The sequence below is a fragment of the Streptopelia decaocto genome, assembly GCF_964273445.1.
Source record: "Streptopelia decaocto genome assembly, chromosome: 14".
Taxonomy (NCBI): Eukaryota; Metazoa; Chordata; class Aves; order Columbiformes; family Columbidae; genus Streptopelia; species Streptopelia decaocto.
The window spans coordinates 15,165,656-15,179,379 of NC_138669.1; the positions used below are offsets into that span (position 1 = coordinate 15,165,656).

Sequence of the window (13,724 nt, forward strand, 5' to 3'; positions counted from 1 at the left end):
CTGTCATCACAGGGTGGATTGTGTGGCAGTTGTACAATCTCCAATGAGATCTGGAGCTTTCAAGATGGCAGTTGATGGCTCTTTAGCACCTTTTGTGCCCCGCTGTACATGTCCTATGCACCTTAGCCAGCAGTCACGTACCCCCACCCCTGGACACGGTGACTCCTCGCATTCAGCTCCGCCTGGCTTGGGGAGCAGGCAGGGCAGGACCCCAGGTCAACAGACAGGGTCCTAAGCCAAGGAGGTACCCAGGCCCAGAGAAGCTTCTGGACCAGCTTGTAATGACCACAGCCAAGATCTGAACAGGCTATAAAAAAAAGGCTATAAAAAATACGACCCCCACTGAAGACCCACTTGGAGTGTGTTCTCGGAGCAACGGGACTGTGATCAGAGCCCTGCCCTGAGATCAGGGATACTGTCTAAGGAGAATTCCCGGGACTGAGCCCTCACCTGCTCCTTGGTGAGTGATTTTCTTCTGGATATATCCTTGAGAGAGCCCTTGACCCCCCTCTCCCCCTGGCAAGCAATTATTTCTTCTGGGTACCTTTGAGTGAAAGGGGCCTCTTTTTGAGAGTGAGTGCATGCACGCTATGGGTCATCAGTCTTTTGTGGTCTTATGGTGATAATATCCCCAACTGGTACATTGAACCTGCAGTTTATTAAATGTTGCTGAAGTGCTCAATAATTTTGGATAAACCCCATTTCTAGTTGTTTCTCCACTAAACAGTTATGGTTAGAATAATGTCTTTGTGGAGCTTATTGCCTGCCTAAATTGATTTCTGGGGTGCCTCCATGACCAAAGGGAAAAGAAATTCCTTACACTAAGAGGCAGAGATATTGAAATTACTGTTATCACCTACAAGCAAGCGGCTTTTATGGGCTGTGAGGAAAACAAAGAAGTGTAGATCTTTCAGGAAAGGTGGTTATTTAAGGCTATGATCCTGAAGAGCATCCACTTGCAGGGAAGTGGCTTAGCTTGCTTTCTTATCCTTGAACTTCAGTACAGGCTTACACACTATCTTCAACCGAGCACAGGATGTTTTAGCAAGAACTCCTTGGGCTGTTTCCAGTGAGTCTTAGCATACAGCTCTCCTACTCCTTAAGTGCCAGCACAGACAATTTGAGATGAATGCTCATATCCAAGGTTTTTAAAATTTGGGCCCATGAATCATAATCTTCTTATGAGAACAGGAGTGGAAGATGACAGCATACAGCTGCAGTGGGGAGAGGACCTTCATGATCAGACACTATAGCCTGCAGTTATGTCGAAGAAGACACAAACAACTAGGACCAGTGGATTTTTTTACAAGCTTTTGGCAGGAGAAGCCACCCTTTAGTTCTCAAGGCTGCTGTCCATGTGAGAGGCTGAGAGACACTGTTACATTCTAGCAATAAATAGCTATAATACTTTTCTCAGTTACCTGTTTCTGAGAAATTACTTGGTGGTTCAGAGTTTGTTCTCTAAATGGAACAGTGCCAAGTTAAAGACCATGAGTGTGAGATACATCCCAGCTCTTCCAGAAGAGTTTTTATTTCAGTAAGGTCGGGGCAAGGTACAGCGTATCTTGTGCTGTTCCCCCCTGTGCTGGGCTATTCAGGACTGAATAAAAGCTTTTTGAACTCTCCACACAGAGCTGATGAACACTACAGCCTGGCTAATGGCTAAATTTACCTTCAAATCAAGTGTCCCAGTGATATTGTATGAAAAAAATACAGCAGGCCTTTAAGTTAGTGACTTACCTGCTTAAGTCTTTCTAAAGCAGACAGAAAACACGCAATGAACTCATGAAATCTTCCAAGTACTGCCCACTGTAACGGAAGAGGTCATTCATTGTCTGTTGTATTATATGAATAAAGCTTTAATTAAATGAGAAAAAAATGAGACTTAAGGCATTTCCCCCGCCTCTTTAACTGAAACTCAGCAGTTGCTTTGTTACAGATTAGCTCAGGTTAACGTCCTGAGAACTGAGGCCGATTGAGATGTCTTTGCCATCGACGCTCATGGTGGTGAAGCATTAGGTCAACGGGAACTGCTTTTCATGCAGCTGCGAAAAATCCAGGAGGAGTAAACAGGGCCTTTTCACCTTAAAGTATTTGTATTGTGTACATTAACATATGTATTTGAATATCATATACATGTATAGTTTCTATCAAATATGGAAACAGTAGTATAAACTACGAAATAGTCTTAGAATGTAAAGCCAAGCAGGCAGAAACAGTGGTTTTATTATATATCAGGAGGATTTTTCTAATTCAGAACGTATATGAAAGGGAAACCAGGACATAGAACTTGGTAACTTCGGGCTGGTATTAGGGACTGCTCTATTACCATGATGTCTGAACAGCAACCCCATAGCCAGAGCGCTCTGGGCTGCCCGGCCTGCCGGCCCCGGGGCTGCGCCGTGACCGGCCCCGTCACGACACACGCGGTGCCCCCGGCCAGGCCGCGCGCCGTCCCGTCAGAGCCCGGGCCCACAGAGCCGTCACGCAGATATGGGTGAAGCGACCCGGTCGGAGCTGACCGACAAAGCCAGACCGGCCGCCACCCGCCCTGCGGCCGCCTCAGCAGCGACGGAGGGGCCGCGGCACCCCGCGGGGCCGCCGGAAGCCCAGGCCCGGGCCCGCTCGGCCGCGCCCACAGGAGGCGCCGCTGCGCGTGCGCAGAGCAGCACGCCTTCGCGGAGCGCGCTGGGGCTCAGCGCGTGCACGACGCCCGCGCGTGACCACCCTGCCCGCCTCCCTCCCGCCCCGCCCTGCTCTCGGGAGCGTGATGACGCCTGCGCCGAAACGTCCGCAGCGGGCTCCGCCCCCCGCTATAAAAGCGGCGGCGGGCAGCGGGCGCCATTGTGCTGCGGAGCAGGCCGCGGCGGGGCGGGCTGCGGGTCTGGTAGCGTCGCTCTCCGCGCTCCTCTCGCTGCCTCTCTATTTCTCTCTCTCTCTTTCTTTCTCTTTCTCCCTCTTTCTCTCTCTCTCTCTCTCTCTCTCTCTCTCTCTCTCTCTCTCTCTCTCCCTCCCTCCCTCCCTCTCTCTTCCTCTTCCCGCCCCCTCCGCCGCGGACATGCCGCGCGTCTATATCGGCCGCCTGAGCTATCACGTCCGGGAGAAGGATATCCAGCGCTTCTTCAGCGGCTATGGCCGCCTGCTCGAGGTCGACCTCAAAAACGGGTGAGCGCCGACCGCGGCCCAAGGGCCGGCGCCGCCCGGCGGCCGCCCCCCCAGCCCGCCCGCGCCGCCCGCAGCGCTGCCCGGGCCGCCCCTCGCTGCGTCTCCCCCATGTTGGCGGCGGCTCCCGGCCGCGCTGCCGCGTGGCGCGCAGCTCAAGATGGCGGCGGCCGCGGGGGCGCTGCGGCGGGGCCGCTCCCATTGTCCCGCTCGGCTCGCGCGGCCGCGCTGCCCCGGAAGCCGCCGGTGGGCCGGGCCGGCGCCTGACGCGGCCGCTCTTCTTCCCCCAGTTACGGCTTCGTGGAGTTCGAGGACTCCCGAGACGCCGACGATGCCGTTTACGAGCTGAACGGCAAAGATCTGTGCGGGGAGCGCGTGATCGTGGAGCACGCCCGCGGGCCCCGCCGCGACAGGGACGGGTACAGCTACAGCAGCCGCAGTGAGTGCGGGCCCGGCCGGCGGCGCGGTTGCGGTTCCGGGGCCGCTGCGGGCGCGGGGCTGGCGGCGGGGGCGGCTCGGCCGTGCTGCGGGGCAGAGCCGGGGGGTTCGGGGATGGGGGCTGTCTGCACGGTAGCGGGGATACCTGGTGCACGGCTGGGAGCGAGCGATCTGCCGACCCAGCGCTCCGGGCGTTTGGCCTGGTGCCAGGTATCCCTAAGAAATTTAGGAGGGTAAATACGTGAAGCAATTCTGGCTACAAAATTGTGGCCTTCTAGAAAGGGTTTCTTGTTAATTAGAAACGACGTGCTCTGGTAACTTAAGGGCTTTGACGTTCTTGGGAGCATTTAGATGAAACAGTGATGTTGTATCACTGATGTTAATGGATAAATACCATTGCATAATTGGGACAGAAGCATTCAGCTGTGAACTTTAATGTGAATGTTGCAGTTGACAATATAGAAGGGGGGGAGGTTTTCAAGCAGAAATCTGTTGTACTAAGTGGGGGATTTTGTAAATATTTGTATTCAGCTAACTTATATAGCTTATTGAGCTGACATGTACAGACTTTAACTGGCCTAGTACTATAATTAAAAGTACTAAGGTTCATCTTTCTGTAATCTCTAGAAGCTTGGTATTTGGGGGTGGGGGGTGGTATCGGTCTTTTTAAAAAAGAATCAAATGTATGTTGTTTAAAATTGTTGCATGTTCAATTCAAACTTTTTAACAAGTCCTTGATGTTTCAATTTAAAAGTGACCAGTGGGGCTGAGGCTGTGTCCACTGAGGCTAAGATGACTGCCTTTCCTGATTGGCCATGGCTTTTCCATACATTGTGTGACCCTTGCCCTATGACCCTTTGGCTGACCTTACCGGAAGCCATGACGACAGCAGCCTTTTGCCATTAGACGCAGGGTGATGGTGAGGATCCCAAGGGTTAGACAAAACTGGTTAAACTGAACTAGGTGACTGTTACCTTGCGTGTTTTGTGGCCAAACCACCACCAAAAACCTCATGCTGTGATGTAAGTACTTAGTGTAACTAGTAAACGTTTTTGTAAAAATGTAGAAATGCATGTAATCAGTTAAGTTTTATATTTTACAATGTTCTGTAAAATAAAACTTAGCAAGGTGAATCTAATAAGGAGCAGTCACTCTCTAACAGATCTTAGGAGGACAAACTTGTAGGATTTTAGTCTGTTTGATTTGCCATTAATAATAGATTATGGCAAAATTGCAAAGTTTATTGGAGGCTTAGAACAATAAAGTCCTACTCCAGTAAATATAACTGTTTAACTAACTTTTTCAGAACATTTAGTTTTCTTCATGCTAGGAGACAATCTAACTTTATTTCTTTGTACAATAAAGGTGGGGGTGGTGGCGGATATAGCAGTCGGAGGCAATCTGGAAGAGATAAATACGGACCACCTGTTCGTACAGAGTTCAGACTGATTGTTGAAAACCTTTCCAGTCGCTGTAGTTGGCAGGATTTGAAAGTATGTATTCATGTTCTATCATAGAGCTTGTTGTGACTAGCAGGAAGCAATAACTGCCTTTAATATCAATGTTCATTTTGATTTAGGTAGAAGTAATGAAGAAGTATTTGTGCATGAATTGTTTACACACAGTTAATGCTTCTTGCATCTGCTCAGACTTGTCTTAAGCTGAAGTACTTGTAGAGCATAAGCATGTGGAATGGTTATGTAATTTTGCATCTGCTCCCTAAAGGATTTCATGAGGCAAGCTGGGGAGGTAACCTATGCAGATGCTCACAAAGAACGTACAAATGAAGGAGTGATTGAGTTCCGATCTTACTCGGACATGAAGCGTGCTCTGGACAAACTGGATGGCACAGAGATCAACGGCAGGAAGATCAGGCTGGTTGAAGACAAGCCGCGGTCAAGCCACAGGCGATCTTACTCTGGGAGCAGGTCAAGGTAACTGCGGGGACACGTCAGTCGCTGCATCAAAACTAATTACGTGATAAAATGGTATCTGCAGTAGTTAACTTTAGTTGATATTTTAGGAATAGGATGATGCCTGAGAATATAGAAGGAATTATGTAATACAGCTAAGTCTGGTTTAAGAGTTTTTTACATGCGAAACCTCAGGTATAATTCATTGACAGTATATCAAATCTTGGTTGATTAATACTTCATCTTATGTGGCCATACTTGTTTTTGAGAAGTTCTTTTTAGCTTTTCTCTAATAGATAGCGTAGCAGGGCACACCAGACAAAAAATAAGGGACAAATTACATTTTAAATGTTTCTAGGTCACGATCTAGGAGACGGTCTAGAAGCAGAAGTCGTAGAAGCAGGAGCAGCCGCAGCAGGTCCCGTAGTGTTTCCAAAAGCCGTTCGCGGTAAGTAATACATTGTTTTCTGTTAGTACAGGAACTGCTACTTATTGGTAGCAGTTTATAACTGCTGTAAGTGCACTTCAGATCATGCAGAATAAACTGTGTCTCTTTTTAAAAGATCTAAATCCAGGTCGCGAAGCAAAGACCGCTCACGCTCCAGATCTAAAAGCAGGAAGTCTAGATCAAAGAGCAAATCAAAACCCAAGTCTGACAGGGGTTCACGCTCTCACAGCAGATCCAAGGAGAAGTCTGAGAAGTCTCGGTCCAGGTCCAGGTCCAGGTCTCGATCTCCAAAAGAAAATGGTAAAGGAGATGCTAAGTCTAAGTCCAGGTCAAGGAGTAGGTCTCGTTCCAATTCTCCGCAGCAGCAGCCGTCTGCCAAGGCTCGTTCAGAGTCACCACCCAAGAGAGCTGCATCAAGGTCCCGCTCCAGGTCTCGTTCAAAATCTCGCTCACGATCAAGATCTAGTTCAAGAGATTAAGACTAGAACTCTCCTCTTACATTGCACACTATTACAGAACATTTTCCTACTTGTCAGGCCATTAGTGTTATGTTAGTACTTCAGAAGTTGGTTTTTTCTCTTGCAGGAGTGAATGGCCTAAGAACTAAGAAATGAAGCATAGAGGCTTAATTTGTATCCCAAATTTGAAAATATGAGATCAGATGGTGGTACAAAGCAGGAAAAGTCCCCCTTTTGTAGAAATTCAGCTAAAAGTTTCATTTTGTAGCATTTTTGCAGGAGTAACTTGAACTCCTCTTAAGTGCACAGTGGTTTTTATATTAAAAATAAACAATATAAACAGGCTTAAATCTGGGCTTTTTTGGAAGTATCATTTTTTCCTATATTTTCATGGTTTTAGAACTATGGGTATCATTAGCTTAATAGGTTACAGCTTGCTACCAAAGGCAGGATTGCCTTGCTGAGCAGGTCACATAATTCTCTGGTTTATCTTAATTTGTGGAAGCAGTCTGCAAACTGTATAGACTGGTAACAATACTAGGAAGATCTTAGACCAGCAATAAACTCAAGTTGGAGCATTTGTATCTTAACTTGCCAAAAGAACATTCCCCCCCCCCCATACTGTGACTGTATTAAAGGTAATAAAGGTAGTCTGGAAACTGTATCGTACAGTATTGCTGAAAAATCCTATGTTTCAACCTTGAAAGAAAGCTTTCAGACTTTTTTTTTTATTTTGCCTGAATATGGAGTGTCACTCAGTTGTCACACACTAACATGTCTCTTGGATGTGGTCCAAGTCACTAGTATGTTGTATGGTTTGTCAGCCTCTGAATACCTATTGGATATGAAAACTAGGTAAATAAAAATGTCTTCCCTCATTTATGTTAACATTTTGCTTCAGACTAGAACTATATTCCTATTGTGTGTGAGTCTGAACTTCATTGGAAATGTAATCTCTTTGAGCTAGAGTTCTAGTCTTAACAAAGTCTTTGCTAAACCACAGTTGCCAATTCACTTAAATTGTGGAATAGGATTCATCCCAAAAATTCCCCTTTATAGCTAAATTGACTTTTGTAACACGCAATAGCAAACGTTAGAGCTGCCTTGTACTCTTTATACAACATGTAGTTTGACTTGTATAAAATTAAATTGGTGACTCAAACTCTTTGTGTTTATTGCAGTGTAATGGGATTCCTTATCTGCCCTTCCATGGTGTGGAAATCACAATTCATCCTATTTATCTCTTTTGCTGGAGTAGCTGCTTTGTTTTAGTAAGAGACTTGGGCGCTCTTGAAATGCACTTGCTTTTGTGCTTGAGACAACCGCCCAAGCACGCTGTGTCACAATACGTTGTGTAAACAGTTCTCTTGAAAATTAATACTCACTTAGCATTTCCTGATCACATCTAGAAAGCTTGAGCTTTTCCCTGTTGTGTCAGTAGCTGTGCTAGTACAAGAAGGGAGCCCAGGCTGAGTCAAGTTGGTTTTGCCTGATAAGCTCACATCCCTAATGGAACTGGAATGGAAGGGCTTAGATGGCTTGGCTTGCCGTAAGATCTGGTTACAGTTGCTGTTTGACTGTACTCTTCTCTGGGCTGTTTCTATTCCAGGCGTGGAAAAGCAGTTGCATTTAAACTGCCAAGCCAAACTTCCCCATGATTGTTCATATAACCATGGAGTTTTACAGATATTTCTGGCATGACTAAATCCACACTTCTTCAGAGCGCATTTAGTACTCATTTTATTCTCTGCATGTGGAATGAGGTGACTCCTGTATGAATTTATTATAAGGTTGTGGGGGTTTTTTGTTTTGTTTCAAATTGAAGCTGTTTTAGTTAAGGTGTATTAAAGAATAATGCCTGGAAAAAGTATATGCTGTAGTCTGATCACTGCAGGTAAGACCTCTACATCGGATTTCAAATGTGGAGGAGCACTGGGGGCTTTCTACACAAGTCAGACTGTGAGAAGAGTTTTAATGCAAGTTTACAGCCATAAGGCACACTTGTGGAAATATTTACCTGCCTTAAACTTGTTGACACAAAAACATGATGCCCTCTTGACCGTATTGATTCTGATCATGGAGTAGGTCAGATTTCATGGAGAACTGTTCCTCTTCGTTGGCCTCAGGGGCTCTTCAGTAAAATACGTATGTGTCACAGTCCTCAAAAATGAGAACTGAGCTTGTAGCTTAGTAGGTAAAAAGGTGTCTGTGCATATTTTCAATATCTCTGTGTGTCTTTGTGGTAAGATGCTAATTCCTTTTTTACACATGCTTGTAAATATTAGTAAAAGCTTGTTTCTAAAACAGATTTCCAGTGCCAGCATGAGAACGTCCTTACAGTAGCCATTAGCACCCCTGTCTTAAGCAGCAATGCGTAATGAAGGTTTTACCAGCTGTATTCTTAGCTTTCTGAAATTAGGTTGTTATGACAATGGTTATGTTTGAAGAACCTTAATTTACCAATTGGATATGACCAACTTGCCTGTAACTCCTTTAAATATCAAAGATTTATTTTTCTGTTACTGGAACTGCATGCAGTGTCTCCAGTGGCTCCTATGGAGAAGAGAAATGGCCCTTTACTGTGCAGATGAACCAGGAATTCCTTGGCATGACTTGCATCCTTCTGGATTTGTTTCCTCTGAAAAGCCAGTACGATTTCAGGAGTGGTGGGTACTGAGGCAGTGCAGTTAAGTGTAAGGCTCGCGGTAACTCTTTATAAACAACCCACCAACAAAACACAAAGACCGGTCCCTCTGGGTCTGTCAGCACCATCTTTTGTAGAAGCGGAAGAGTCAATGTGATGTGGATATGTGATCACGAGCATGATTATTTCTGAGATCTCTTGTAGGTGTTACAAAAGCGTGGTTTGGATAAATGTCTTAAGACATTAAGACGTGGTAGAAGACTTGTGTGCATTCTGCATCTGTAGCACGTGCTTTGCGTTGGCCTGCAGGAGCAGCAGGAATTGATGGCAAAACCATCAGGTGCTGCTCTTAGTTTTTAACCTGTGGAGCCATCGTTTAAGGGATGTGCATTAGTAATATTAGACATCCTGGCTCTTATTCTGCATTTGGTATGACCAACAGAAGGTTGTTCTTAAAAAGACGAAAGAGAAGCATGACTTCTCATCAAACGTGGACTTCAGATTTGACTTAAAATGTGTCTTATAGGAAATCAATGCTCTACAGCAGAGGTGTTAAACTCATATTCGCTGGGGTTTCACTTGTGGTTGCCATTGAGGGCCAAATGTAATTTTAGGACTATAAATGCAGGAGTAGTTACATTTTTACAATCCTAAAATTATATTTGGCCCTTTGAAGGCAACTGCGAGGCTGACATGGCACACGGTGAAAATGAGTTGGACACCCCTGCTCGACAGTTAAAAATAAAATGGGATTTTATTTGGAGCGTGTTCCTAGACTTGTCCTGTATTTTAAAAAAGTTGCTCCCTCCTTGCAAGTTCTGTCCTTAAATCAGTGATTAATGTAATGCAAAATACCTGCTTCAAAGTTGGATGGTGAAAACACTCCCCTTCGTGTGTCTCACATAATCCCTGGCAGGTAGTAGGAAAGTTTCTGCTGTGTAGGGGTGACTCGGTGCACTCTTCCCGCTGAAGCTTTGGACCTGAAATGAAATCTTATTTGCACCATTTCCTTTTGACAGCAGTGATATCGGCTAGCATGCACAAATGGGGACATCTGGTACTAAACAAAATTCATTCTTACTCGAAGTTTCTGGGTGACCCATCGTTGGTGTGCTTTGAACTTAATCTCCTTCACTGCCAGTGTCAGGAGATTATAGAAGTCTTTTCACAGCTTAAAAGGTGTTTTCTTCCGTGCCTTGGCTTCTGGCCCAGTGCTTTACTGAAGAACTGGTCCCTGATGCATCTGATCTGATGAGGAAGCAAGCTGCAAAATGTGATCATTCCTGATCTAGGTAGGTGATGGACTCCAGTCCTGAAGCACGAAATGAGGTTGTGCTGTAGGCTTTGAGGACGGTGCTGAGCATCTAGTTGGCAAGGAAGGTAATTTGATTGTTCCCAAAGCCTGTGAAGGGGGCAGAGGAATAAAGATGCTGACTTCCTCTGCCATGCTGAGGCCCAGAAAGGAATTTACATCCACAACATGGGATTTTCAGCAACTTATAACACTACTGTTGGAGTCCAATGCAAGTGGTTCTGCTTCAGCAAGTCCTTGTGCCAGCATGGAAAAGAATGCAACATGCTTTAATAGGCAGATACACCGGCCTGTCTTTTGCCAAGCGTTCAGAAATCATTGCTGAAGAAAAAGCAGATGGGCTAAGAACAAGAGGATTTAAACTGTGCTGTCACAAAACATACCCTTTGAAATAGCCGTTTACATTACACCACTAAGAAAAAACAGGTACAGTAGGTTGACTTGCTGTAAGGAAGAGCACAACTTTTCTGTCTGACATACACTAAAATAAGTATCTCGCCTTAACTGCGGTTAAAGTCAAACAGTGAGTGTCTAGAATAGGTGACGCTCCTCTTGCCTGCTATAGCATTTCTACCTCTAAATTTTGTGGGTTTAGGGTCCATTTCCAATTGCGAGATTACTCTGTCCCAAATAAGGTTGTAACCGTCTTTGCATGAGCTATGTGGAGGGGCATTTAAAACATGATTGCTGGATTTATTATTCACACATGGAATAACTTTAACATTTACCAATTCCTACTTAAATCTAGTTCTGATTGTCATTGTAACATCCATGTAGCAATTACCTAAAGAGCAAAATCTGGAAAAGTAGGAATTTGGCTCAGAAGCCTGGAAATCCCAACAGTTTAGCTGATCTGATGTTCAGATGATGCACAATGCTGTGATAATTTGAAAGATGCATAGTTCAAATGTTAGTTGTTGATCAGAAGGTCAAGTTCCTGTGACATAATTAGCACATCTTTGCTGCATTTCTTGTGCACTTTGTCATGTCTATCTAAAGTGAATAGGGATGCATTACTTTAAAAGTGAGGAGCAAAACTAATATGAATATTGTTTTGCATAGAGGCAGCTGTTAATGATTCAAGAATTTAAACTATCTCTTCTTGGGATGATAATGGTATCTGTTAGTACTGCGATCAGCCCTTTTCCCCCGTGTTTTGTTTTGTGGTGAGGTGGAAAGAATCAAATAGCAGAATGTGGGCTCTTAACTCTGAAAGCTGCCTCATGCATTATTATTTTTGCAAAATGCTTATGTAGATATTGGAGGGGAAGTTCCATTTTTTTCATAATCCAATAAAAAATTGAAATAAACAAACTGCTCTGAAGTGGTTTGTAAACTTTTAGCTACATCTGTACATAGCTAAGGTGGTTGGATGAACAAAGGTGCACTGCTATATAGGAAGGAATGGGTCACAGCAGTTGGTGTGATACATACCACTGAAACAGCAGTGTCAATAGGAAGATATCTGCAGCTAATGTATGTTTCAGGATGTACTTCACAACTGTTCGTGCTAATACTCAAATTCTGGAGGTGATTCTGGATGATTTCTCTCACTCAAGCTACATCCTCTTGCTCTTGTTCACAGAAAGTGGCTGTGATCTAATTTAGAATATGTCAAATACTTCATTTTAAAAATTTTACTCATTTTAAATGCAAAAGCTTAAGATTTGCCCGTATGTTTTGCCTTTGGGCAAGAACTGAGTACAGTGATTTCAGTCCAAAATACTGAAAATAGTGGAGGGAAAGCTCTGCAGGTGACGCGAGGGTTGGAAGATGCAGCCAGTGCTGGCGTGTGGTTGGAGTTGTGGGGGAATTACTTGGGCAAATTTTATTACTGGTGTGCACAGCTCCTGAAACAGAGTTATCCTGTAAATGTGATTATGAAAAGTTAGTGCTGTTAAGCCCGTAGGTGTTAAACAGATCCCATCTCATCTGCTCGGTGTGGTCACAATGTACAGTTGCACGCAGTCTGTCTGCTAGCCAAAGAGCAGCGTTGCTCCTAGAAATGGGTAAAGTGCTAAAAGCTTTCCCCTACACAGCACTGGTGTTCCTTGTTCTGCTTGTCCACGTCCTTGGTCAGCACTGACATGACAGGAAAATAACACAACAAATAGTCTGTTGTGATCCCAGTTGTGTGACAGTGATGCTGTACAATTAACCTGGGTGGCAGTGGCGGGTGCAACAGCCGCCCTGGTTGGCATCTCCTGTTCTCTCAGCCGTCTGGCACGAGCCACTGGGCACGGAGCGAGCACCGACAGTGACTGGGGAGACGGGAGAGAGCGTTTTGGAAGAGCCTCTCCGCTCGCCTCATCTGGGTCTGTTTGCTGACAATAAAAAAAAGGTTTTCTGTGAGCTGAAAGCATAATCCACCATTTCCTATACCTTAGGTGCCATCTATGTACGTTTGACAACCCAGAGCAGAATTGATTTGTAGTACTCCACACACAAAAGCCCCCTGGAGAGCGTGAAACTAAGACACAGAATTACAGTGACTTGCCCAGTGGGAATAAAAGCTATGGATGCCAGTTCTTACTTCAGACTTACTCCTGTTGATTCATGTTTTTTAAGGTCTCTATCAGGCTCTGGGTCAGATGAGCAGCGGCTGTGACTGGGGGTGAAGACAGGAGTGGCGAGCACAACAACCTGCAGATGCTGCCACCCTGTGAACAGCAGAATGCGTGGGGATGAGTCCTGGCAATCCTGGCCTAACGTGTCCCAGAGCATCTCTTGTTAAGCACAGCCCTGTTGCAGTCTGCACTAGTTAGGTCTAGTGGTATTAATGGCATAGTGCAGTCTGGTAAGCCATGTCAGAATAAATTAAATAATAAAAGCATTACTAAGAGCTACATTTAAATAAACAAAAGTTAATAGAATCACAAAATATCTCGAGTTGGAAGGGACATACAAGGATCATCAAGTCCAAATCCCTGCTCCTCACAGGATTACCTAAAACTCTACCATATGACTAAGAGATCATCCAGATGCCCCTTGCAATACGACAGGCTTGGTGCTGTGACCACTTCCCCAGGGACCTTGTTCCAGGGACCGACCACCCTCCCTGTGAAGAACCTGTTCCTAATGTCCACTCTGAACTTCCCCTGATGCAGCTTCATTCCATTCCCTCGTGTCCTGTCGCTGGAGCCCAGAGAGAAGAGATCAGCACCTCCCCTCCGCTGCCCCCCCAGGGAAGGTGTAGACTGCGATGAGAGCACCTCTCAGTGTTGAGGTCACCCCTCAGTGGTGAGGACACCCATCAGTGATGAGGATACCGCTCAGTGGTGAGGACACCCCTCAGTGGTGGGGTCACCCCTCAGTGTTGAGGACACCCCTCAGTAATGAGGTCACCCCT

The 13,724-nt window shown here is 45.4% G+C and overlaps 1 protein-coding gene across 3 annotated transcripts; it reads left to right on the forward strand.

Annotated features, from left to right (window-relative positions):
• The first annotated feature begins 2,822 nt into the window (after positions 1-2,822).
• SRSF6 (serine and arginine rich splicing factor 6) lies at positions 2,823-8,289 on the forward strand. 3 transcript variants are annotated; one of them, XM_082065365.1, is made up of 7 exons: positions 2,840-2,968; positions 3,015-3,165; positions 3,453-3,601; positions 4,966-5,093; positions 5,326-5,534; positions 5,872-5,961; positions 6,077-8,289. In XM_082065365.1, exons 2-7 carry the CDS (start codon positions 3,059-3,061, stop codon positions 6,438-6,440), a joined length of 1,047 nt encoding a protein of 348 aa, XP_081921491.1. In that variant the 5' UTR covers positions 2,840-2,968; positions 3,015-3,058; the 3' UTR covers positions 6,441-8,289. The 3 variants fall into 3 exon arrangements, with proteins under 3 accessions (XP_081921490.1, XP_081921491.1, XP_081921492.1); XM_082065366.1 differs by having other exon boundaries at positions 2,849-2,982; XM_082065364.1 differs by having other exon boundaries at positions 2,823-3,165.
• The last annotated feature ends 5,435 nt before the right edge of the window (positions 8,290-13,724 follow it).

Excerpts from the sequence above, each read along its gene's own strand:
- SRSF6 (XM_082065364.1), top strand. The coding sequence starts at position 3,059 with ATGCCGCGCGTCTATATCGGCCGCCTGAGCTATCACGTCCGGGAGAAG. Across the intron at positions 3,166-3,452 it reads GAGGTCGACCTCAAAAACGG|TTACGGCTTCGTGGAGTTCG; the intron begins GTGAGCGCCGAC and ends TTCTTCCCCCAG. Across the intron at positions 3,602-4,965 it reads GTACAGCTACAGCAGCCGCA|GTGGGGGTGGTGGCGGATAT; the intron begins GTGAGTGCGGGC and ends TGTACAATAAAG.